The sequence below is a fragment of the Vicia villosa genome, unplaced genomic scaffold (genome assembly GCF_029867415.1).
Source record: "Vicia villosa cultivar HV-30 ecotype Madison, WI unplaced genomic scaffold, Vvil1.0 ctg.000063F_1_1_1, whole genome shotgun sequence".
Classification (NCBI taxonomy): Eukaryota; Viridiplantae; Streptophyta; class Magnoliopsida; order Fabales; family Fabaceae; genus Vicia; species Vicia villosa.
In genome coordinates this window covers 834,213-858,404 of record NW_026704991.1, presented here as the reverse complement: position 1 = coordinate 858,404, position 24,192 = coordinate 834,213, and the positions used below count along the sequence as shown (strand labels likewise).

The following is a 24,192-nucleotide window of genomic DNA, read 5'->3' as shown; positions in this document are numbered from 1 at the left end:
TAAATTTTGTGGTTGTTGTTGTTGGTAATTTTGTGGTTGTTGTTGTTGGAAATACGGTTGTGTGCTCGCGGGTCTTCCAAATAGAAATGGTAAGACACAAACATTTCCGGATTTGTAACCGATCTGTACCAGTTGACATATTCAAATGTTGGTTTCATTTCAGTGGCACCATAGGGAAATGCAGGACAGTGTTGGAACGACAGGCCCATATTTTACGGAAGTCTTTAGCGAATGACCTCCAATTTGCTATGTACCACTGTTGGATGACCTTTTGCAGATTCCAAGGTTCCAAACACTCAGGGGGGTCGTGGATATTTTAATGCATGCCAAATTGGAGTTTCACACGGTCACTGTGGTGCATCTCCACAGTGGTGAACCGTATAATAGGCGATTTTTCCGTTCAGATAATTCGCCAGGCCCATTGACGACATGCTGCAAAGACAAATGGGCCCACGCATGAAAAAAATAGTAGTTTCTTTTAAATTTAATAGTTAAAAGAATTAAACTAAAAAAAATAAAAAAATAAAAGAGGTGTTGTCGCCACCCACCCTGGCAACTTGGGCCCAACCAGGAAGTATCTTCGCCAGGCCCACTAGCGACTTCATCATAAAGGAGGTGTTGTCGCCACCCCCTGGCGACAATGTGTATTTTATGGCAATTTTTGGTATGAAGACCCGTACCCACGTACGAAGAATTCATAAGTATTATTTGTCTGTCTACCAGGCCGCACAACACACCCTATGTGAGTTGCAAGTGCCTAGCGTAAAGAGACTTGCACAAACACACTGTACGATGAGTCAGATGGGTCCAAGGTGATTTACTCCTAAGTGGTTATACAACCCCATCTGTGACGAGTTCCTCATAACTTATTCTAGAATGAAGTTTCATTTGCCTATGTCACGCCAAGACCCCAACAATCATCAATACACATGTGTGTTAACAGCAAGTGTAAAACACGCCTACATGATTGCACAAGCCCACCGGGCGAAAGCACTAGCGATATTGCCTACTTGGCATCACTAGAGGTGAATTTGAAGTGATATTTCTTATCTGGCATCACAACTCCATCATACCAAGCATGCCGATGTGTTAACAAGTAGCGGGTAAACGCCTTATAAGATCCCCACATGCACATCACAATGGTAGCTTAGGTGTGTATGACATACTTATAACATCGGTGTGTTAACAACAAGTGGGAATACACCCTTTTAGACCCTCACAAGCACATTGCAACAGTATTTCATTGGAAACTAAGTCCATCAATATTGGTGCCTTACCACCTAGTAGCATAGGCCTACTTTGATTCTAGCATACATCACAACCACATCCGAACGTTCAACCGAAACGAACAGGAAACAAGAAAAGAAAATGATCACATCATATCCATCATACATCATAATGCATCATAATAGGCATACCCATAGGGAAAGGAATAATTAAGTAATCATAGCATATAGTCCATCATCATAGTGCAATGCATCAAGCACACATATAAAGAGGCATAAAACAATAACCACATCATATAATACATGTTAGAGTATCACTAATGCCCTTAGATATTTAGCATAAAACTATGATCTTACTTCACTACACAATAGGGTATCAAAAGAGCTTTTCAACGCTTCTGACCGCTCGTCAAACAGACTTACGGTTCTTGTTTTATGGTGGAAACGAGAACCATAACTTTTTTGCATTCTGTCTAGTTCACTAGGCGAGGTCGGATCGAGTCACTAGGCAAGGACAAAGGGAGACGCGCGAAAACCAGAAAAATAAAACTTCAGAATCTAGCACAAAGAACTCTTTAGTCAGGACACGCAAGCATCAAGAATCCAATAACATTCACAATTTCACATGCATGTACTCATAATATCATTTTAGGGTTTCAAAATCACATATCATACGCTTTTCATGAAATCATATCATAAACCCTTCCCCAATCATCAAATCCCTAAATCCACTAGTCTTTAACTATGGACTCACCTCATGCTTGAAGATTCTGAGTTAGAGAGATGAAGATGATGATGATTCTAACCTTTGATCATGGTTCTTCATTCAAAGTTGTTAAAGCTTCACTCACATGTAAGAGGTTGGTGAAACTTGGTCTCTGTCTTTTCCTTTCCCTTCCTTTCACATTTTTTCTCTCTGTCTTTCCCCAAAATTCAGATTTTGGCAAGACAAGAATGATTTATTCCCCCAAACAAGTCCTTAAGTTCCATATTTAAGGAGTGGAGTGACCACATTACCCTCCAACTATGAAATATTTACCAAGGTTCCATCTAGTTTATTTCTAACCAAATACTTAGAATCTCTATTATATTCTCATAAAGTATCATTAGGTTTCCTTGGCCTTCACACTCATGCTTAGGAAACATGGGGTATTACACTAATGAAGTGGGACCTTTAATTTATTAACCCAACCAACATTATTTCTGCATTTCACTTCTTTCTATCAACATTCAAGTCAAACATTATTTCCACATTTTATTTTTTTTTATAAACATTCAAGTCAACTCAAGTTGAAAATAAAAAAACCTTTCTTCCTTTCTTCCATCCATCAGAAACTCACAAGAAGAAGAAGACATGCCGACCTCTCCCACTCTTTTTCATCAACTTTAATTAAGGTCAATATTATCTTCTCTTTTTATTTTTGTCTATTTCTATCACTCTTCAAATGTTTAGGTTTATCATTTAATCTTACTTTTATTTTTGACTATTTCTATCACTCTTCAAATGCTTAAGCTTACTTCTATTTTTTCCATTTCTATCACTCTTCCAATGCTTAGGTTTATCATTTAAGCTTACTACTATTTTTGTCTATTTCTATCACACTTCAAATGCTTAAGTTCATCATTGTCAAAACAAAAATACGCCTACATTTCAATAACTTTTTAACTTTCATTTATTTATTTAATGAAATTAGTAGATACTGTCTAACACGATATGATTGTTACAGCAAACACTTAAGTTAGTTTCAACTTTCACATTTTTTACATTACTTGTCTAACATGGTATCAATTTTATATTTTGCAAGAAAACATAATTTTTAAGACACGACTCACTCTAACTTCAAAGATGATGCCAAAATTACATTGGACCCACTTCACAACAAAACCTATGGCACTACAATGGACCCACTTCACTTTCATGATCATAGTTGGCATGAGCATCTACATAGATGCATATGACACGTCATTAATTTTTTTATAAAATCTTATTAATAACTAAACTTAATTAGTTTGCAATCAACCTGTTTTATAATTAAATAATAAATTAATCAATTAAACAATAAAAAAATTATAATAGGGACAATGACAAATTCTGTCTTGAATGAATAACATAATTTTGAAATACGATAATACATTTGATATCAGACTTTTTTTTTTTGTGTAAGCAAGATATATTAGATGGAGAACTAAGGGTTCTCAAAACCTGTTACACAATAACGAGATAAACTCGACAAAAAGACATTACCCACCAATTGATCCTACGATAAATAATACAACGGATCCTTACAAAAATCGTAGAAATTGCAATTGGGGTAAGTAATCTCCCCCACGAAAGACCATCTCCACACTAACGTCTTAATGGCCCAAACCGTATTAAGAACGCTCCATGAATCTTTCCGGAAAATAATACCGTTTCTAACTAACCAAATACACCAAGTACAAGCCATCCAAATGCAACTTAGTCTTCCCTCCTTCAATTTCATGTGTCTACAAAAATTGTAGCAAAACATAAAAACTCCCCTTAGGGTCTTCCTCCGTCGCATCCGACATACCAATCCACTCCGCTATATTCCTCCAAATCAACTTTACAATAGAACACTTAAAAAAAGAGTGTTCCAAAGTTTCAAGATCCGAGCCACAAAAAACACAATTAGCCGAATCATCCAAAAATGTCATACCTCTAACCTTCAAGAGATCCTTTGTTGGTAATCTATTAATCAATAGCCTCCACCCAAAAGCTTTAATTTTATACGGAACTTCCATCTTCCAAACGAGATTGAGAGCAACATCATGCCTATTGGAAGGACCAAACGGTCGGGAAAATCCTGCATAAAAATCATAACAAGTTTTTACCGAAAACATATCACTAGAATCGAGCTCCCAAGCCACCGAGTCGCGGCCCAAATGAGTGCAGCTGGCCGCTGCCACTTTCTCACGAAGCTGCCAGGCAGCAGACCCGACTTCGGTGCTGGCAGCCGCAAAAAGAGGAATTCCGAAGCTTCCCCAATGCCATAATTCATCCTTCCAGCCCCCCATACAAGCAACGGACGCGTTCTTAAGCAAAGAAACCGCGAAAAGAGAAGGAAAAGACTCTTTCAACGAAACTCCGCCAAGCCACTTAGCATGCCAAAAAGATGTATTAAAGCCTTTTCCCACCATAAAATTACAATTGTTCACTATGGCATCCTTAAAGGAATTCTTTCCTAAAGAGATAATGTCCTTCCACCAAAGAGATTGAGTGTTACGGGAATGGGTAAAATCTCCTCCGTTGGTCACTTGTAAACAAATATCGCCATACCTAGCACAAAGAACTTTGTACCAAATAGAGTCCGAACCTTCAAGAATCCTCCACCTCCATTTATCTAAGAGAGCTACGTTGAAATCGCCGATCTTCCTCACTCCTAAACCTCCCATCTCTACCGGAAGACACACAACGTTCCATCCCACCCAATGAATCTTTCTACTTTCATCCGTTCCGCCCCACAAAAAGCTACTTTGAAGTTTGGTGAGTTCTTTAACAACCGTATCCGGCATCCTAAAAAAAGACATCGTAAAAATAGAAAGCGAACAAAGGATGGACTTCAATAGAGTAATTCTCCCTCCTAAATTGAGATACCGATTCTTCCAACACGATAGCCGCTTCTTAACCTTCTCCAAAATAGGATTCCAAGATGAAATCCTCCTAGGATTCGAGCCCACAAAAATACCAAGAAAATTGAAAACTTTGCCTTCCACCTTACAAGCCAAAAGAGAGGATGCCGCTTCGACCAAATTGTTGGAGACATTAAGCCCAATCAACTTACTTTTGTGATAGTTGATGCCGAGTCCGGAAACCATTTCAAACGCCTTCAAAATAGCCTTTATAGCCCAAATTTGCTTCCAACTCCCTTCACCAATCAATAAAGTATCATCCGCGAATTGAAGTACGTCCACGGAACATTTACCATTAATAAGAAAACCAACATATTCTTCCATGATAATTGCTTTCTTCACCAAGGCCGTAAGACCTTCCGCCACGAGGACAAAAAGAAACGGAGAGAGGGGGTCGCCTTGCCTCAAACCGCGTTCCACCAAAAATTCCTTGGTCGGACTCCCGTTAACAAGAATCGACATTTTACTTTGAAAAACCAAACGTTCCATCCATCCCATCCAAGTTTCCCCGAACCCCATTTCCTTCATCATGAACCTAAGGAAATTCCAATTCACCTTATCGTACGCCTTCTCAAAATCAACTTTGAAAAGAAAACTACTCCTTCCCTCTTTAAGAGCGTAATCAACAACCTCATTCGCAATGATGACTCCATCTAAGAGTTGTCTCCCCGGGATAAACGCACTTTGATTGGAAGAAACGATAGAGTTCAAAACACGTTTCAATCTTCCCGCTAGAAGTTTCGATAAAGCCTTGTACATGCATCCAACTAGGCAAATAGGCCTATAATCGTCCAAATCGACCGGATTGTGAGATTTGGGAATCAAAGTCAAAAAAGAAGAAGTCACCGCCTTGGACATATCACTCCCGGAATGAAAGCCCTTGAAGAAGTTTATGAACTCATCCTTAATGATGTGCCAACATTTCTTGATGAAAAGAAACGAAAAACCGTCCGGACCCGGACTTTTGGAACCACCACAACCCCATATCGCCTCCTTTATCTCGATATCTCCAAAAGGCATTTCAAGAAAATCTCTCTCCTCCAAGCTAAGACTTTTGAAATGCATTCCTTCTAAAAGAGGTCTATTCCTATCCGTATCCCTAAATTTGTTTGCAAAATGACCATAAACCTCCTCCTTGACCTCTTGAACGGAATCAAGCATACCCCTCGGAGAGTTTATGGGTCCTATGTGATTGTGCCTCCTCCTTTCTTTCATAGCCTTGTGAAAGTAACCACTATTTGAATCTCCCTCATTAAGCCATGTCAACCTCGATTTTTGGAGAAGCATGTTCTCTTTGATTCTCAACTTCAACCAAAACCGGCTAGAAGCCTCTTTCCTACCTTTCACAATATCCATCGTATCCCCCGCGTCCTCCTCCTCTAAAATAGAATCTCTATTGTTTATATTCACCACTTCCTCTTCTACATTCAAATCGATCCTCCCGAAAACTTCTCTATTCCACCATCTAAGTCTATCTTTGAGTAACCTAAGCTTCTCCTTTAAAACAAAATCGCTTCTACCATCCACAATCGCTTCCTTCCAAGATTTTTCAACAAAAGGAATGAACGACTTGAGGGTAAACCACTCATTGTTGACTTTGAACGGTTTTGGCCCCCAATCTTCGTTATCCTTGATTAACCAAATAGGGCAATGGTCCGAAATGTCCCGAGAACAAATGTCTTGGCCCACTATTCCCCACTTGTTAACAATGGAATTATCAACAAGGAACCGGTCTAATCTACTCATTGATTGCCCATCTCCACTATACCACGAGAATCTTTTGCCTTTGCAAGGAACATCAACCAAATTACAATCATCAATAAAGTCCGCAAAAGCATTCCACTCGGATACATTACCCGACGAGGATCTCCCTTTCCTTTCTCTACTGTGCTTTATAGAGTTGAAATCTCCTCCGACAATCCACTCTCCATCCGAAAATTTCCTTTTTAGATTCACCAAAGCCTCCCATAAGAGTTTTTTCTTGTGAATATCGCAAGGAGAATAGATGTTAATCACATAGTACAAATCATTCTTCCATAAAACCTTGATGCCTAAAAAACCAGCCCCGGAAAAACTGTTCAACACCGACACCGAATCCACTTTCCAGAGAGTAATAATACCTCCCGACATACCAACAGAGTTGCTGAAAGAGTAGGCCACCTCTTCATTCTTCCAGAAGCTTTTAGCGATATCATCCTTCATATCCACAACCTTTGTTTCCTGTATAAGAAAAATGTCTGCAAGACCTTTTCTAATGATGTTGCTAATCCTTCTGCGCTTCAGAACGCTACAGCCCCCTCTTATGTTCAATGATCCGATATTCATTGAGACACAATAAAATTCTCCTGCGCCCCTGCCTTGCTGCTGCCCGAGATGTGATTAGGAACCGGAACCACTCCAAGAGCCTCAACAGCCTTCATAATCCTGACCCCTCCTATATCCTTCAAATGATCCCATTTTCTGACATTATTCCTACAAATGTCTGAAAATTCAGGTTGTTCGCCATGAACATTGCGGGAAAAAGACTCAGCCACTGCCGAAACAGAAATGGCAGCATCCGTAGACAGATTGTAGGCCGAAACCGCAGGTCCAGACCCGCTCGTCACCTTATCTCGAGCTTTCCCCTTCCGCGCTCCCTTCCCTCTAGAACGCAAAGGATTCCTGCTGTGCCTCCCACTTAGTTCTAGAATATGTTGAAATTTAAGATTCTTGGGCATCCTTCTCCTACCCACAAAAGAAGTTGAAACAGATACAGGAGAAGAGGTGACCGCATTGGATTCCTTCGAATCGCCCGCTGACTTAACGTTGGCATTCTCCATGGTTCTGGTCTTGATGGGAGACGAAGTAACGAGACCCTTCGCAATAACAATCGCCTTGTCAAAAGTGCCAGCAGAACAACTAGAATCAGAAGGGACCGGGACAATTAGGTTCCCTGCGTGTCCTCCTAAGTCCTCGAAATTATTGCCGCAGCTGAATACAGGTATATCCCCTTTATTGCTAATCGAAGTAACGAGACCCTTCGCAATAACAATCGCCTTGTCAAAAGTGCCAGCAGAACAACTAGAATCAGAAGGGACCGGGACAATTAGGTTCCCTGCGTGTCCTCCTAAGTCCTCGAAATTATTGCCGCAGCTGAATACAGGTATATCCCCTTTATTGCTAATCGAAAACTCCGAGATACTATCAGACGACTCGTCCTAAAACAATTATTTCACAAATTAATAAACCATCGTATCCCTATCCCTGTGTTTGGCATACAAATGAATGGCACCAGCTAATTAGTCTTTACTAAGGTTCTTTAACAAATAACTATATTAATACGGTTCTTGTGATAATCTCGAAAGTAGAATAAATTCTTACTTTACATTATTATTTTGAATAATATTTTAGATAGAAAAAATATATCACACACATTACAACAATTAATATGAATAGCTAACATAATAATTCAATAGAAAAAATTTAACTAAATCAGACACATATTTTCTAGAAAGTCAAATCTTGAAATCATGTCTAATTACTGTTATATATATATATATATATATATATATATATATATATATATATATATATATATATATATATATATATATATATATATATATATATATATATATATATATATATATATATATATATATATATATATATATATATATATATATATATATATATATATATTACGATTCAATAGGACCAAAACCTAAAAACAAAAAATTACATGATGACATTGTTGCCATAGGAGGGTGAAAAAAATTTGATTAGTCATGCTTGGTACTTTGCTTTAATATTTTGTTAATTTAAAATGTTTGATGGATCATTACTTGTATTAATACTTAAATTATAAGTATAATTCTTCAAAATTGGTGTGTAATTATTTTTTCTGAAATTGGTGTGTAATTATATTTTTTTATATTAAATGATTCGGTTCAACCGATTTTATTGATAATGACTCTCTTCTCTGTCGTATTAGCCTATTAGAAGTTGAATTCATAAACCTTTGATATATGAATCAATTTTATTTAAGATATATAATAATTTTTTTCACAATTTTTTTGAACTCAAATTAGAGATGAAACTTTCAACCAAATTAATATCATTATGTCCCACTATATTTGTGTGATGTGATATTTTGTCCTTCAATTTCAATGGTGCCAGCCTTTTCAAACGTGTTTTGTCTCCATCTCAATCATTCACTTGTGAAACAAAATCGCTCGTCACTACTCCCATTAACTAAATAATTTAAGATAACTTATTTTCTCTTTCAAAGACAAACAAATTATATACTAAAGAGTAAAGACTATTCATAATAAGACATCAAGTAATAAAGCAGAATAATTTTTGCATAAGAAAGATGAAAAACAAACTTCAAAGTTGTAGCAAAATTCGACTAATATGCATAATCAAACCCACTTTTATCAAATATTAGAATAAATATATCAGAATCAAATCCACTTTTCATGAACAAATCCTACTTTTATCAAATATCAAAATCAAAATCAAAAACTAAAGAACATACTCAGACGGCGGCGGGGCTCTTTGGCTGTTAGTTGTCGACGGTGGAACAACGGAAGACGGCGGCGGCGATGGTTTCTGCGTCACTCTCCTTGCTGCTATTTTTATTCTAAATCTGTTGTGTTGTGGCTTGCGTAAACGTGAGGATGAGAGGAAAGGAGCAAACATTTTGTTTTTTTACTTTTTATTTTAAATTGAAAAACTCAAAACGACGTCGTTTTGAGTCAAAAAATTTCAAAAAAAACATCTGCTAATCAACCGCCGGTTTGTTTGAACCATCGGTTTTTCGGTTTTTTCCGATTTTTCCAATTTTCTTTCGGTTCGACGTCAAGAGCGATCAAGTGATCAGACCAAACCGGATGTTGGTCCGGTTCCCATTCCAACCGGTCCGACCGGCCGGTACGGTCCGATTTTTAAAACAGTGAGGGTGGGTAATGACTTATGAAGTGGGACCTTTGATTTACTAACCCAACAAACATTCTTTCCCCATTTCACTTCTTTCTATCAACATTAAGTCAAACATTATTTCCACATTTCACTTCTTTATTCCTTCCATCCATCAAGAACTCACATGAAAAAAAGAAGACGTGACAACCTCTCCCTCTCTTTTTCATCAACTTTTATTAAGATCATTAGTATCTTCTCTTTCTATTTTTGTCTATTTTTATCATCCTTCAAATGCTTAGTTTTATCATTTAAGTTTACTTTTATTTTTGTATATTTCTATCTCTCTTCAAATGCTTAAGCTTATTTCTATTTTTTGTCTACTTCAATTACTCTTCAAATACTTAGAGCATAAATATAGGGGGTGGTATTTGCCACATGTACCACTTGTGTCATAATAGTATGGATAATTGAATGCAAATGGTGTAGTATTACATAACCACCATATCCAAATAATGCTACAGTGCTTTTCAATTTTTTAGTGTATATTGTGTGATTAGTGGGACCCATTTTAAGTTTTTAGATGGGTAGTATGGATATTTACAAATTTTAATTAGTGGTTTAAATAATTGAGAAGTGTGAAATAATATATTATATTAAGTGGGGTCCATTTATACCACCAAATTGGATGGTATGGATGTGGATGCTCTTAGGTTTATTAGTTAAGCTCACTTTTAATTTTGTCTATTTCTATCACTCTTCAAACGCTTAGGTTTATCATCTTCAAAACAAAAATGAGCATAAATTTCATTAACTTTTTTATTTTCATTTATTTATTTAATGAAATTAGTAGATGTTGTCTAACACGATATAATTGTTACAGCAAACACTTAAGTTAGTTTCAACTTTCACATTTTGTTACATTACTTGTCAAACACGATATCAAATTTTATATTTTTCAAAAAACCGAATTTTAAAGACACCACTCACTCTAACTTCAAAAACCATAGCAAAACTACACTAGACCCACTTCACGTCAAAACCTGTGGCACTACAATGGACCTACTTAAATTTCATGGTCATAGCTAATATGACATCTTTATAGATGCATATGACATGTATTCGATTTCTTTTGTATCTAATTTGAATGACATAAGATTAGATTTTTCTTAAAATATTAAATATTAATATTTAAAATTATAATAATCATTAATTGTCACAATGATAAATTTATACTCATTGGTGATACATGGCATGAATAACATAATATTAAAATATGATAAAAGTTTGATATCTGACTTTGAAGCAATCATTTCACAAATTAATGAACCATCATTAGGGATGTCAACTTGCCTCCATTAGCGGGGATCTCCGTGGGGATTCTCCATTTGGGGCCCCAAACACGGGGAGTTTTCCCCCGCGGGGACGGGGATGAGGAACAAAGTCTCCCCGAAGGACTTTGGGGACGGGGGTGGCGTAAATATCCCCTGCCCCGTGGAGTCCCCGCCCCGCATAAAATAGCCAAATGTCCTTAATTTATTATATATAATTTTAAATTATTATGTAGGTCTATTTGTCATTTCATACAATTAATGTTATACACAAATTTAAAATATATAAAAGAGTGAGATCTAAATGATTATTTCAAGTTTATTTTAAGTTTGAAATTTTGGTGGTCATGACACTCAATATTATAGATTAAATATTGTTAAAACAATATTATTTATCGTAAAGGAATAATTTATAAATTTCTCATGGTTACTTTTTGAAGCTTTTACTGTTAATTTGATTTAAAAAAATAATAATCATGTCTATGGATCTCCGCATGGGGATCCGTGGGGACCCGCGGGGATCCGCGGGGACGGGGATGGGGGACAAAATCCCCCCGTAGCGGGGACCCGAAGCGGGGATGGGGAATAGATTCGATGACGGGGATTATGATGGGAATGTATCCCCCGGCCCCGCCCCGCCCTATTGACATCCCTAACCATCATATCCTTTGTTTGACAAGCAAATGAAAGCACAAGTTACTTAGTCTTTACTAGGGGTGGACAAAAATCCCCCGACCGTTTCTATCCGACCGGCCCATTCAATCCGCAGCATTTCGGTCGGGTCACAGTCGGGTTTCCGGGTCAAGCGGGTGAAACATTTGGTTTAGAGTGGATAAGGACGGTTCGGTTCGGTTGATTAAACTGAACCCAAAAAAAACCGAACCCGACCGGTTTAGCAGTGTAACTCTTATTATTTTATTTGATTGATATTTTACTGGGCTAGACAGGTTGTTTCTGAAGCCCAAAAAATTCCCATTATACTATATAAACCTAACACCCAAGAGAAGAGAATCAGATAACCCTAGCCGCTGCTGCAATCTCATTCTTCTTTGCTTCCTCTTTCAATTTCAACTTCTCAAACTCAACCATTAACAAAACTTTAACTCACAAATTTGAAGGAGTTGCTCTCTATTTCATTCTCCTTGAGTGTCTACTATAAGCTAGAGTTTTATATTCTGCTATTTAGGCTTCTTTTCTTCTTAAAATATGGGTTGAGTTTATTTGTTGTTTAGCTTTATTTTTTTTTGGTAAAAAGGGTTTGTTGAGTTTAGTTTTTGTAAGAAAAAGGGTTGAGTTTCAGGGTTGAGTTTTGTAAAATTTTGTTTGATTTTATTATGCAGTAATCTTTTGGATTACTTGTGGCAGCTCTGGTGTAGTTTTAATTTGTTGTTTGGATTTATTTAATTTATTTTACTCACTATTAAAATTTGTAGATCTAACCCATTTTGAATACATGAGGCAACTTGATACATTCATAAATTTTTGACTCATTTGATTATTAAATAATGAATAAAAACAAATGATATAAGTTTGGGCCAAAAATTACTAATATTTAATATTGGAAACGAAAGAAACATAAAACTGGAACCATCTTTAGTCCAAATTAAAAAACTGAAACATTAAACCAAACCGAAAAAACCGAAAAAACCGAAATATTAAACCGAAACCGAAAAAAACCGAACCCGAAAAAACCGATTATTGGACTGGTCGGAATTGGGTCTCTATTTCTGAACCGAGGGTTGGGCCGGTTTGAGGTTTTGGGCCCGAAACCGAACCGGCCCGACCGGTTGTCCACCCCTAGTCTTTACAATGGTTTTTAAATAAATAACTATATATATATAACTATTTTACTTTAACAAATAACTATACATTACTATGGTTCTTGTGATAATTCCAAAAGTAAAATAAATTAATATTTTTATTATTATTTTGACTTTAATCAATTTAAATTATATTTTGAATTGAAAAAATATCAATTAATATAAATAGCGAAAACAATAATTAAATGATAATAATTTAACTAAAACTGACTCATATTTTGTAGACAATCAAATCTTAAAATCATGTCAAATACCTGTAAAAAAAAATATAAAAAAATGTTAAGATTTAATAGGAAAAAATGTTACTTTATTGAAATAAACATTGAGAATAAATAATTTTCAAAAATAAGAATCAATATTAAAATTCTTGTGAATATATTAATATGTATCTTTTTGCCATTGTTTACCTTGACCAGTGAGACCAAAATTTTAATTTTTTATTTTCAATCATTTAGCGAGGTTATTTATTAAGAATTTTAAGTTTTTATATTTTTTTAATAGTTTTTTTTTACCCATTTTGCAAGGTTTTAAACCCAATGATAAATGAGTGAAAAACGAAAAAAAAAATCTCTCAAGTGAAAGACCTACCAAAGTAGTGCACATGAGATATTGCCTATCTTTTCGATATACTTAGATAAAACACCTAATTAAAAAACTTACCAATCATAGAATAAAATAAAAAAAATCTCTTTTTCTTTTTACTATACAAGAGAAGGAAAAAGTTTTAAGAAATGAAACTTTATCTACCACGCTAATTCAGATAATTAGGTTGTTTAAAAGTTTTTTGAATTTGTTTTATGTTTGATTTTGGGGTCTGCCATGGAAGTTGCAGAAAACTCCATCGCAGGGATGTTTCAGAAGTTCATTTCCGAAAACACCTCCATCCCAGTTTTCGGAAATGAACTTCCGAATTGTATCAGAAGTTCAAATTTTTTAGTTTTTTATTTTGTCTCGCATATTAATCGATTTCAATTGTTTACAGGAACATGTCAGACAACCAACCAGCACGCATCAGACAGGGTAGGGAGACCCAGACTGCGTCGGCTAGAGAGGGTAGGGAGTGTCCGTTTTAATTTGCAAGTACTTTATTTTTAACGCCTTTGTTTATTGTGCCTGTTTCTTTGAAGTTTGTGTGCATGCGTTCTGACTTCTTTGACGGCGTGTCGCTGGTTTCCAACGTCTTTGTTCTTTAATGACTTGTCTGTTTCCCAAGCGTTTTTGTCCCCTTTCTTCTTTTATAAAAGGAGGTCTCATGGACCTTTCTTTCTTCATTTTTACGCAGGAATGGGTGGCGCTAAGGGAAGAAAGGGTTCTTCAACCTCGTGCTCTCGCGGAGTGAAGGAGGTGAAGGAGGTGAAGGAGAAGAAGAAGGTTTTGACTGGTTCTGCTTCTCGTCCCCTGGGGGTCCATGGCTCGGACGTGCAGGCTCAGTCTTCAGGCGTGAGAGTCATGATCAACGCTGATGGTTCTGAGAATGAGTGGGATGAGGATTGGTATAATTATCTTCATTCGGAGGAGTTCGCTCGTCGGGCAGAATAACGTGTTTTTGTTTTGTTTGATGTGTATTTTGTAACGCTCGTCGGGCAGAATAACGTGTTTTTGTTTTGTTTGACGTGTTTTGTTTTGTTTTGTTTTGATTTCGGATTGTATCTTTCGCACAGTGTTTTTGGATTGGATTTATCATCTTAGTATTTTCAGTTTATCTGTTGCTTATTTTTATTTGGCGTTTGCGTTTAATTAAAATGCGAGACAGTTTAAGAAAAAACATAAAAAAAAAACAGTTTTTGCATAATTCGGAAGTTCATTTCCGAATTCACCCCCATGAGGTGTTTTCGGAAGTTCATCTCCGAAGACACCCCCCATGAGGTGTTTTCGGAGATGCACTTCCGAATTATGGAAATTTTTTTTAAAAAAAAAAGCGCTTCGAACGTTCATTTCCGAAGCAGGGGTATTTTGGGATTTTCGCTGGGGGTGACCCCATAGAGAGGTGGCTAAAGAAATTTTCTATTGCTATGGTTCTTGTGATAATCCCGAATGTAGCATAAACTTTTATTTTAAATTATTATAATTGACTTTAATCAATTCATGTTATATTTTAAGTTGAAAAAACATATTACACAAATTATATTACACAAATTATGACAATTAATATAAATAGCTAATACAATAATTAAATGACAAGAAAGAGTTTTAAGAAATGAAACTTTATCTACCACGCTAATTCGATAGATAAATAAATAAAATAAAGAAAAACCTTAAGCTAAGAAACAAGAAAGAAAATTAATTTTAGAGATGAAAAATCATATAATTGATGCGGGACATTGAAGTGTAAAGTTACCCAATATTTTCATGATGGTGGGTAATGACTTGTGAGATGGGACCTTTAATTTACAAACCCATGAAATATTCTTTCCGCATTTCACTTCTTTCTATCAACATTTAAGTCAATTCACGTTGAAAATAAAAAAAATTTCTTCCTTCCATCCATAGGAACGCACAAGAAGAAGAAAACGTGACGATCTCTTCCACTCTTTTTCCTTAACTTTAATTAAGGTGAGTATTAGCTTCTCTTTCTATTTTTGTCTATTTCTGTCACTCTGCAAATGCTTAAGCTTATTTCTATTTTTGTCTATTTCTATAACTCTTCAAATGCTTAGGTTTATCATTTAAGCTTACTTCTATTTTTGTCTATTTAAATCACTCTTCCAATGCATAGGTTTATCATCGTCAAAACAAAAATGCACATACATTTCAATACAAAATTTATTTTTATTTATTTTTTAATAAAATTAGTAGATGTTGTCTAACACGATATGATTGTTAAAGCAAACACTTAAGTTAGTTTCGATTTTCACTTTTTTTTTACATTACCTTTCTAACACGATATCAATTTTTATATTTGGCAAGAAAACATAATTTTATAGACACAACTCACTCTAGCTTCAAAAATCATGACAAAACTACACTGGACTCACCTCACGTCAAAATCTTGGCACTACAATGGACCCACTTCACTTCCATGATCATAGTAGTATGAGCATCTTAACATATGCATATGACGTGTATTCGATTTCTTTTGTATCTGATTTGCATATGGCATGACATAAGATTTTTCTTAAAATATTAAATTTTACTATTTAAAATTAAAATTACATTACTCTTTTAATAAAAATCTTATTAATTCAGTAAACTTAATTTAATTGGTTTGCAGTCAACCTGTTTTATGATTAAATAATAACTTAAGCTATATTACACAATTAAAAAATCATAATAGTGACAATGACAAATTCATACTCTTTGGTTATACAATCTGGCTTGAATGAATAACATAATATTGAAATATGTCAGATATTTGATAACAGACTTTGAAGCAATGATTTCACAAATTAATGAACCATCATATTCTTGTGCTTAGCATGCAAATGACACCGATTATTTAGTCTTTAATATGGTTCTTTAACAAATAACTTTATATTGTTATGGTTCTTGTGATAATCCGAATGTAGAATAAACTCTTATTTTAAATTATTATAACTGACTTTAATCAATTCATGTTATATTTTGAGTTGAAAAAACATATTACACAAATTATGACAATTAATATAAATAGCTAATACAATAATTAAATGACAATAATTTAATTCAAACAAACACGTATTTTGTAGGCAATCAAATCTTGAAGTCATGGCCTGTAGAAAAATAAAAACAAATAAATAAATGTTACGATTATAGAAGACTAAAATCTAAAAACAAAGAAATTACATGATTACACTCCTGTTATAAGGAGGGTGAAAAATGTTACTTTAATAAAATAAACATTGATAAAAAAGAATTTTCAAAAATAAAAATCAATATTAAATTTCTTGTGAATATAATTTATATCTTTTCGTCATTGTCTACCGTAATCTGTGAGACCAAGATTTTAAATTTTTATTTTCAATCACTTAGCGAGATTATTTTGTTAGAATTCTATGTTTTTTTATTTAATTTGTTTACACATTTTGCTATGTTTTAAACCCAGTCTAAATGGGTCAAAAAAAAAAAAAAAAACTAACCTCTCAAATGAAAGATTTATCGAAATAACGCACATAAGACATCGTCTATCTTTCCGATACACTTAATTAAAACATCAAATAAAAAACTTACCAATCATAAAAATTTCTTTTTTTTTACTACACAATACATTTGCATCTGAGCTTAACACACGCTACTACAAGAAATTTTGGACAATAAAGTAGTGGACAATCAGAATCTTCAATACATTGCATAGTTTCAGCTGAAATTAAAAAATAAAAAGAAATGAATGTTATTAAAGTAGTACATAACATTAGGTAAAAATTAAAAAATGAAAAATAAAAAGTTTACCATTAACATTCACTGTAACAGAGAATAGAAATATAAAAATGATCATAATATAAACGAACTTGATAATTTCACCCATAATTTTTCGATATTGATGAATAAAGTAGAATCTGATTTTACCTTTTTATAACTTATAAAGCATGTGTTCTATTTACATGAATTAATTCATTTTTAATATTAAATTATTGTTAGCCCTTAGAGAATTGTAAAACACATTTTCTAAAATAAAGCATTGTTAAATGTTTTTTTATGTAGATCAACTATTTGACATTGTCCCTTCAAGACATGAATTCTTCTATCGGAATTTTTTAATAAATTATAAACTAATTTTAAAATAAAGTTAGGTTGGATTGGTAATTTTCTAATAAAAAATAGTTTTAAATTCAAAGTTAGTTAGTAAGGGTTCTTCTCTCTTCTTCTTCGGGCCCTAAGTATTAGGATCATTTAAATATAGGTGTTTTGTGATTAGAAAATTTCTTTATCCACCTCTCTATGGGGTCACCCCCAGCGAAAAACTAAAACTGTCCCTGCTTCGGAGATGCATCTCCAAAGTTTTTTTTTTTTGAATTTTCATACATTTCAGAAATGAATCTCCGAAAACACCAAAAAAGTGGTGTTTTCGGAGATGCATCTCCGAAGTTAAAAAAATTTAAAAACGTGAATATTTTCAGAAGTTCATTTCCGAAAATATTCCTGCATATACAAATTTCCCTCCTTCACTATTTCATCATTTTTCTCCAAAACATCTCAAAACCCTCTCCAAAACTCAATCAATCTCCATCCATTTTTCGCCATAAAATCAAGTTTCAAACCGTTGATCACGTTAAAGGGAGCATAGAAAGCTACAACTTCAGGTAAACATCACTCATTTCATCCCTATTTCACTACATTGATTGATAAATTTTATGCTGAAACTGATATGGTTCGGAAGTGCATTTCCGAAATATATTACCTAATAAATTTCGGAAATGAACTTCCGAAATATGCCCTGGCAGTTAAAAAAAAACAGTTTTGGCCAATTTTGCTAATTTATTCATTTGTTAGGTATGGTGCATCCGGACAACATTGTGCGAGACGATGGAGTATTAGTTCCGGAAATTGTCAACGTTAATAACGATCCGGTTATTGACGTTACTCCTATGATCAATGCGGTCGATGTTCGGCAACATTTTACAAATGATCGGAGCTTCGGTAGTCGCGAACAATTGATTGATTGGGTTCGGAAGGAAGCTAACAAACATGGATTTGGAATTGTTATTTTAAGGTCGGACAACGGAAATAGTAGGCGGAAAGCTTTCGTTGTTTTGAATTGCGAACGGGGTGGTAGTTATGTACAATCAAACCGGGTGCTAAAACACGAGGACACGGGATCGAGAAAGTGCGGGTGTCCGTTTAAGTTGCGTGCTACTCGGAGGGTTGATCATTTGTGGCGGTTAACCGTAATTTGTGGAATTCATAATCATGCCTTGGATGTCAAGTTACACGGACATCCAATGGCGTGTCGTTTGTCCCGCGAAGAGAGAAATGTGATATCGGACCTAACGATAGTCAAAGTGGCGCCTCGCAACATACTTGCCGATTTGAAGCGTAAGAATCCGGATAGCGTTTCAAATATCAAGCAAGTTTATAATGAACGGCATAATCTCAAAGTATTGAATATGGGCCCTCGGTCGGAAATGCAACAACTTTTGAAACTACTAGACGATAACATATATGTTTCAAGCTTCCGAACCTCCGAGGATAAAGTTACGGTGCGTGATATTTTTTGGACTCATCCCGAAAGTATCAAATTATTCAACACATTTCCAACCGTTCTAGTCATGGATTCGACGTACAAGACAAACAAATATAGGCTTCCGCTTCTAGAGATAGTCGGTGTGACCTAGACGGACAAGACTTATTCGGTGGGGTTTGCTTTTTTGGAGTGTGAAAAAGAAGACAACTTTACGTGGGCCTTGGGAATTTGCAAGTCTTTGTTAGTTGATCAAGAGGTTATGCCAAACGTCATTGTCACCGATCGGGACAATGCTTTGATGAATGCGGTCGATACCGTCTTCCCGACATCTACCGCTTTACTTTGTCGGTATCACATAACTTGCAACGTGAGAAGCAAGTTGAAACCCGCGGTTGGGACAAAAGATAGGCCGAATGAAAATGGTAAAGTTGTCAAAGCCGGTGTTGTGGTTGATAGGATAATGGTGGCATGGAGGGAAATTTTGGATGCATACTCCGAAGAGGTGTATACCGAGAAATTGGTACACTTTAGGTCTTTGTGTGGTTCCATTAAGACTTTTTGTCATTACGTCGAATCCACCATTCTTGACAAAGTTAGAGAAAAAGTCGTGTGCGCTTGGACAAATCGGGTTAGACATCTTGGTTGCACCACAACTAACCGAGTTGAATCCGCACATGCGGTCTTCAAGAGGTGGTTGGGTGATAGCAAGGGAGATTTGTGTCGGGGATGGGACACCGTCAACCAAATGCTCCAAAATCAACACAATGAAATTCAAATATCGTTCGGTCGGAGCAAGACGGTTTGGAACGCCGATATAAGGGCCAAATTCTATTCTCGCAATTGATTTACAACATATCTCGAACGGGTTTGAATTTTTTGTTTCATGAAGCTAAGCGGTCGGAGACCACGGGGACGGATAGTTCATTATGTGGGTGCACCATTAGAAAGACATATGGCCTTCCATGTGCTTGTATACTTGCAAAAAAGAAAAAGTTGAATTCACCCATACGCATGGATGAGGTAGCCGACCATTGGAAGAAACTTCGTTTTGATGATTTTGACCCGCCGAAAGAAAATGACTCCAAAATCACCATCTCCGACGAGTTGGAAGTGATAATGGAGAAGTTTGCTAAAGCGGACGACACAACAAAAATGCATATAAAAGAACAATTGCGAAAGATCGCATTTCCGGAGACCACCGATTTGAAACCGCCATCGTTGTAATCTTCACCCGATTAAATAAAGCGAATCGTTGTTGTTTTTCATTTTTCTTCTGTCCAGACATAAATTCGGAGGTCCATTTCCGAATTCCCTCAAGGGGGGTGCGTTCGGAGATGAACTTCTGAAAACACCACATTTTCTGAAAAGTAACTTTATTTCGGAGATGCATCTCCGAAATCAATATTTTATATTAAAACAAACACGTTTTCGGAGATACATTTCCGAAAACACCTTTTTTTACAAAAAAAGTACCTTTTCGGAAATGAACTTCCGAAACAAGGGGTAGTGTGGTAAATTCACCAGGGGTGGGCAAGAAGGTTAGGAGGTGGGTGAAGAAATTTTCTTGTGATTATGTATATTCTAAGTGTGTTTTGTTAGAATAGTTGGCCGTGTGGAGGTCTAAAAGCTCATGGGGTGAGGTGTGGCGTGCTTTGAGGGATTTTAGTTGAAAATTTCTTTACCTACCTCCCTATGGGGGTCATCCCCAGCGAAAACTCCACTTTACCCCTGCTTCGGAAATGCATTTCCGGTTTTTTTTTTCTAAGTGCATTTCTGAAAAAAATCCCAAAAATTAGAATTTTGATTAATTCGGAGATGAATCTCCAAAAAAACAAAAGAAAATCTAAAAATCCCAAAAATTCATTTTAGGATATTAATTAATTCATATATCATAAATTTGATATAATTTATGAGTAATGAATAATAATAATTATATATTTTGACATAATTTATGAGTTATGAATAATAATTATTATATATTTCATATTTTAAAATTTAAAATGATTTTAATTAAAAAAATTAAAATAATTTCACTTACAAAATGAGTTATAATTTTTTATTTATATATTTATATATTTATATAATAATTATTATGTATTTACAAAAAAAATTAAAAAATGAGTGTTTTAATTTATATATTTATATATTTATATAATAATTATAATAATTATTATATATTTATAAAAATTATTATATATTTATATATTTATATAATAATTATTATATATTAATTATAAATATATTTATATATTTATATAATAATTAAAAAAATTAAAAAAATGAGTGTTTTAATTTATAATAATTATTATATATTTATATATTTATATATTTATATATTTATATATTTATATAATAATAATTATATATTTATACGTTTCACTTATAAAATTAATAATTATTATTATATATTTATATATTTCTATTCTGATTCATAATTAAAAATGAGTTATAATTTTTTATTTAGTTTAAAAAAATTAAAAAAAGATTTTGTCTTAATTTTATTTAATGAATAAATTTGATATTTAATTCTATATAATTCAAAATTTACTTATGAAATTAAAAAGTTTTTGATTTATATAAGTTAGTAAAATAATTTTTAACTTTAAAATTGTTTAGGAAATTTTGATTCACCTTCATTTTATTGATTCACCTTCATTTTATACCTATTAATTGTATTGATTCACCTTGATTTTAATTTTTTAATAATTATTGAATTCTTTCGGAAGTGTATATCCGAAACATTCCAAGACCAATTTGGTGTTGGAATATTTCGGATATGCATCCCCGAAGACACTCCTCTCCCAAAAAAAAGGTGTTTTCGGAAATGCATCTCCGAAAACCCAAAAAAGGGGGTGTTTTCGGAAATGCATCTCCGAAAACACTTTTTTTTCGTGTTTTCGGAAGTGCATTTCTGAAATAAGACAAATTTTGAAAAAAAAAAGCGTTTCGGAAATACATTTCCGAAGTAAGGGTATTTTGGGTTTTTCACCAGAGGTGACCAAGAAAATAGAGAGGTGGGTAAAGAAATTCTCTTTTGTTTTTGCTCTAATTTGAGAGGCTTGAGGGGTGGATTCCTATAGTAGTACTTCTAATGTGAATTTCTCTGCTTTTAACAATTGTATCTCATGCATGGAGTTGGTCACCTGGTTCCAGCCTAACGAGGGAGTTTGTATTTTGGTAATAGATGGTTGGTGAGATCTGTGAGGTGTGGCTTTTTATGGGATCTTCCTAGAAATATCTTAGATCATTGTCCAATCAGCATAAGTATTTTATTAGATTTAATAATTATTGGCATGTTTATACTGGTTTTGCAGAGTTATACATTTTGCGTTGCTTCCATCTCTTTTGGATGAAAAACTTTTCTCCTTAAAGAGAAGCTCAAGCATCTAAAAGGGTGGTGAAAATTTGAAATAAAAATGTTTTTGAAAATATGGATGTTCTGGATTGGTCCAATGGCTAAGCATTTCTAATTCGCTTCTAAGTCAAGGACGGCCCTAAAGATCTGACCCAATATGGGCAAAGGAAAAGTGTTTTCCCCTTTATGCTCCTCAGCTGGGCACGCGTGGTCGGTTGGTCCCAAGGCCAACTAAATCACCGCTGCCCCTAACTGCATCTCTGTTCGCAGCAACAACTAGTTTTCACTCTGCTCGGGCAGCCTTCCAGGATGGCGAGCACGAGCTTCCCGCCCCTGCTTTCACGCAGAATTCCTGGCAGTCGCCTATTTTAGGCATGAATCCTGGATGCCCAGCTCAAAATAAGGACCAATTGCCATGCGCTAGGAACACTATAAATATCCTCTCATTTGAGTAGATCAGGTAATCCAAATCTAATCCGAAAAACACTCTCATGTATCTCTGCACTCTTACTGACTTTAGCATCAGAATATTTTGCAGGTACACCCCCATCCTCCTTGATTCCAACATTGTAGGAGAAGTCTCTGGCCCACTTCAGGTTCTTATCAATCGGTAAGATCAATTGAAATTCAAGTTGACTTTGTGAGAGAGGTGGTGAGCGCTCTTGACTCCAAACTTTATCTTTATACTTCTTCTATTGATCAAGTGGTGGCGAAAGCGAATGTAGATTTCAGGTCCTTGCTTATGATTAAAGAGACTCAATGCTTTCAAAGATCTATAGCCAAATGGCTTAACGAGGGTGATGCTAATTCTGGATTCTTTCATACTTGTATGAAGAGCAGGAGCATGCGGAATGATATCTTAAATTATAAGGCGGGTAATACCTAGATCGACAAAGTTGTGGAGATCGTCCAAGAGATGGTTACTTTTTTTCTCTAATCAATTTAAAGAACCTTTGGTAGATTTTCCCTATCTAGATGGAGTTAGTTTCAGATCCCTCTCCGTTGAGGAAAGTATTTCCAATTTCTTCTCCTTTTTACTTTTTGAGATTGATAAGGTGGTGGCCTCCTATGTTGGGCATAAGAGCACATGGCCAAATGAGTTCGACGTCTCTTTTTTTTAAAGAGATTTTGGCCCCTTCTTAGGGAAGATTTGGGGGTGATGCTTAATCAGTTTCATCAGCTTGCTTCTCTCTCCATACGTTTTATCATATTTTGTTATTTTGGTCGCTAAGTTGACTCCCTTCTTATCTAGAGGGTTTTTGGTTATCTCTTTCCCGTGATCTCTTTATAAGTTAGTTGATAAAGTTCTAGTTGCTTGACTTATTAAGGTGATGAAAAGTATCATCTCCCTTAATCAGTTGATATATCTTAAGGATGGATTTTTAGAGTATGGGGTGATGGTTGTGATTGAGTTGGTTGATCTAGTTAAGAAACCAAAAAGTCATGCCTTAGTTTTAAAGTGGACTTTGAGAAAGGGTATGATTCAATAAGTTAGATTTTTTTAGATTATATGCTTATCAAGTTTGGCTTTTTTGCAAGTGGAGATCTTAGATGGATTATTTGTTTTCTCTGGAAATCTCGCGGTTCTAATAGGGGTTTGAAGTAAGGTTACCCCCTAACTTTTTTTTTTCTGCTTGTGGCTAAATGCATGAGTTGTTTATTTTCCAAAACAATGAATCTTGGCCTTTTTTCGAGGTTTAGAGTCGGCTCCTCGAATCTTTGGGCCTCTAGTATGCAGATGAAACAATTATATTGGCAGAGGCTAATATAGATCATCTATGGAGTATTGAGGCTATTATTCGAGGTTTTGGGC

At 35.0% G+C, this 24,192-nt stretch overlaps 1 protein-coding gene across 1 annotated transcript; it reads left to right on the top strand.

The window, feature by feature from the left end:
- The first annotated feature begins 13,825 nt into the window (after nt 1-13,825).
- On the top strand, nt 13,826-14,629 carry LOC131623391 (uncharacterized). Its single transcript, XM_058894402.1, has 2 exons — nt 13,826-13,980; nt 14,210-14,629. The coding sequence occupies exons 1-2, from the start codon at nt 13,914-13,916 to the stop codon at nt 14,464-14,466; spliced, it is 324 nt and encodes a 107-aa protein (XP_058750385.1). The 5' UTR covers nt 13,826-13,913; the 3' UTR covers nt 14,467-14,629.
- The last annotated feature ends 9,563 nt before the right edge of the window (nt 14,630-24,192 follow it).

Coding starts and splice junctions, on each gene's coding strand:
- LOC131623391 (XM_058894402.1), top strand. CDS start 13,914: ATGTCAGACAACCAACCAGCACGCATCAGACAGGGTAGGGAGACCCAG. Junction 13,981..14,209: donor GACTGCGTCGGCTAGAGAGG/GTAGGGAGTGTC, acceptor ATTTTTACGCAG/GAATGGGTGGCGCTAAGGGA.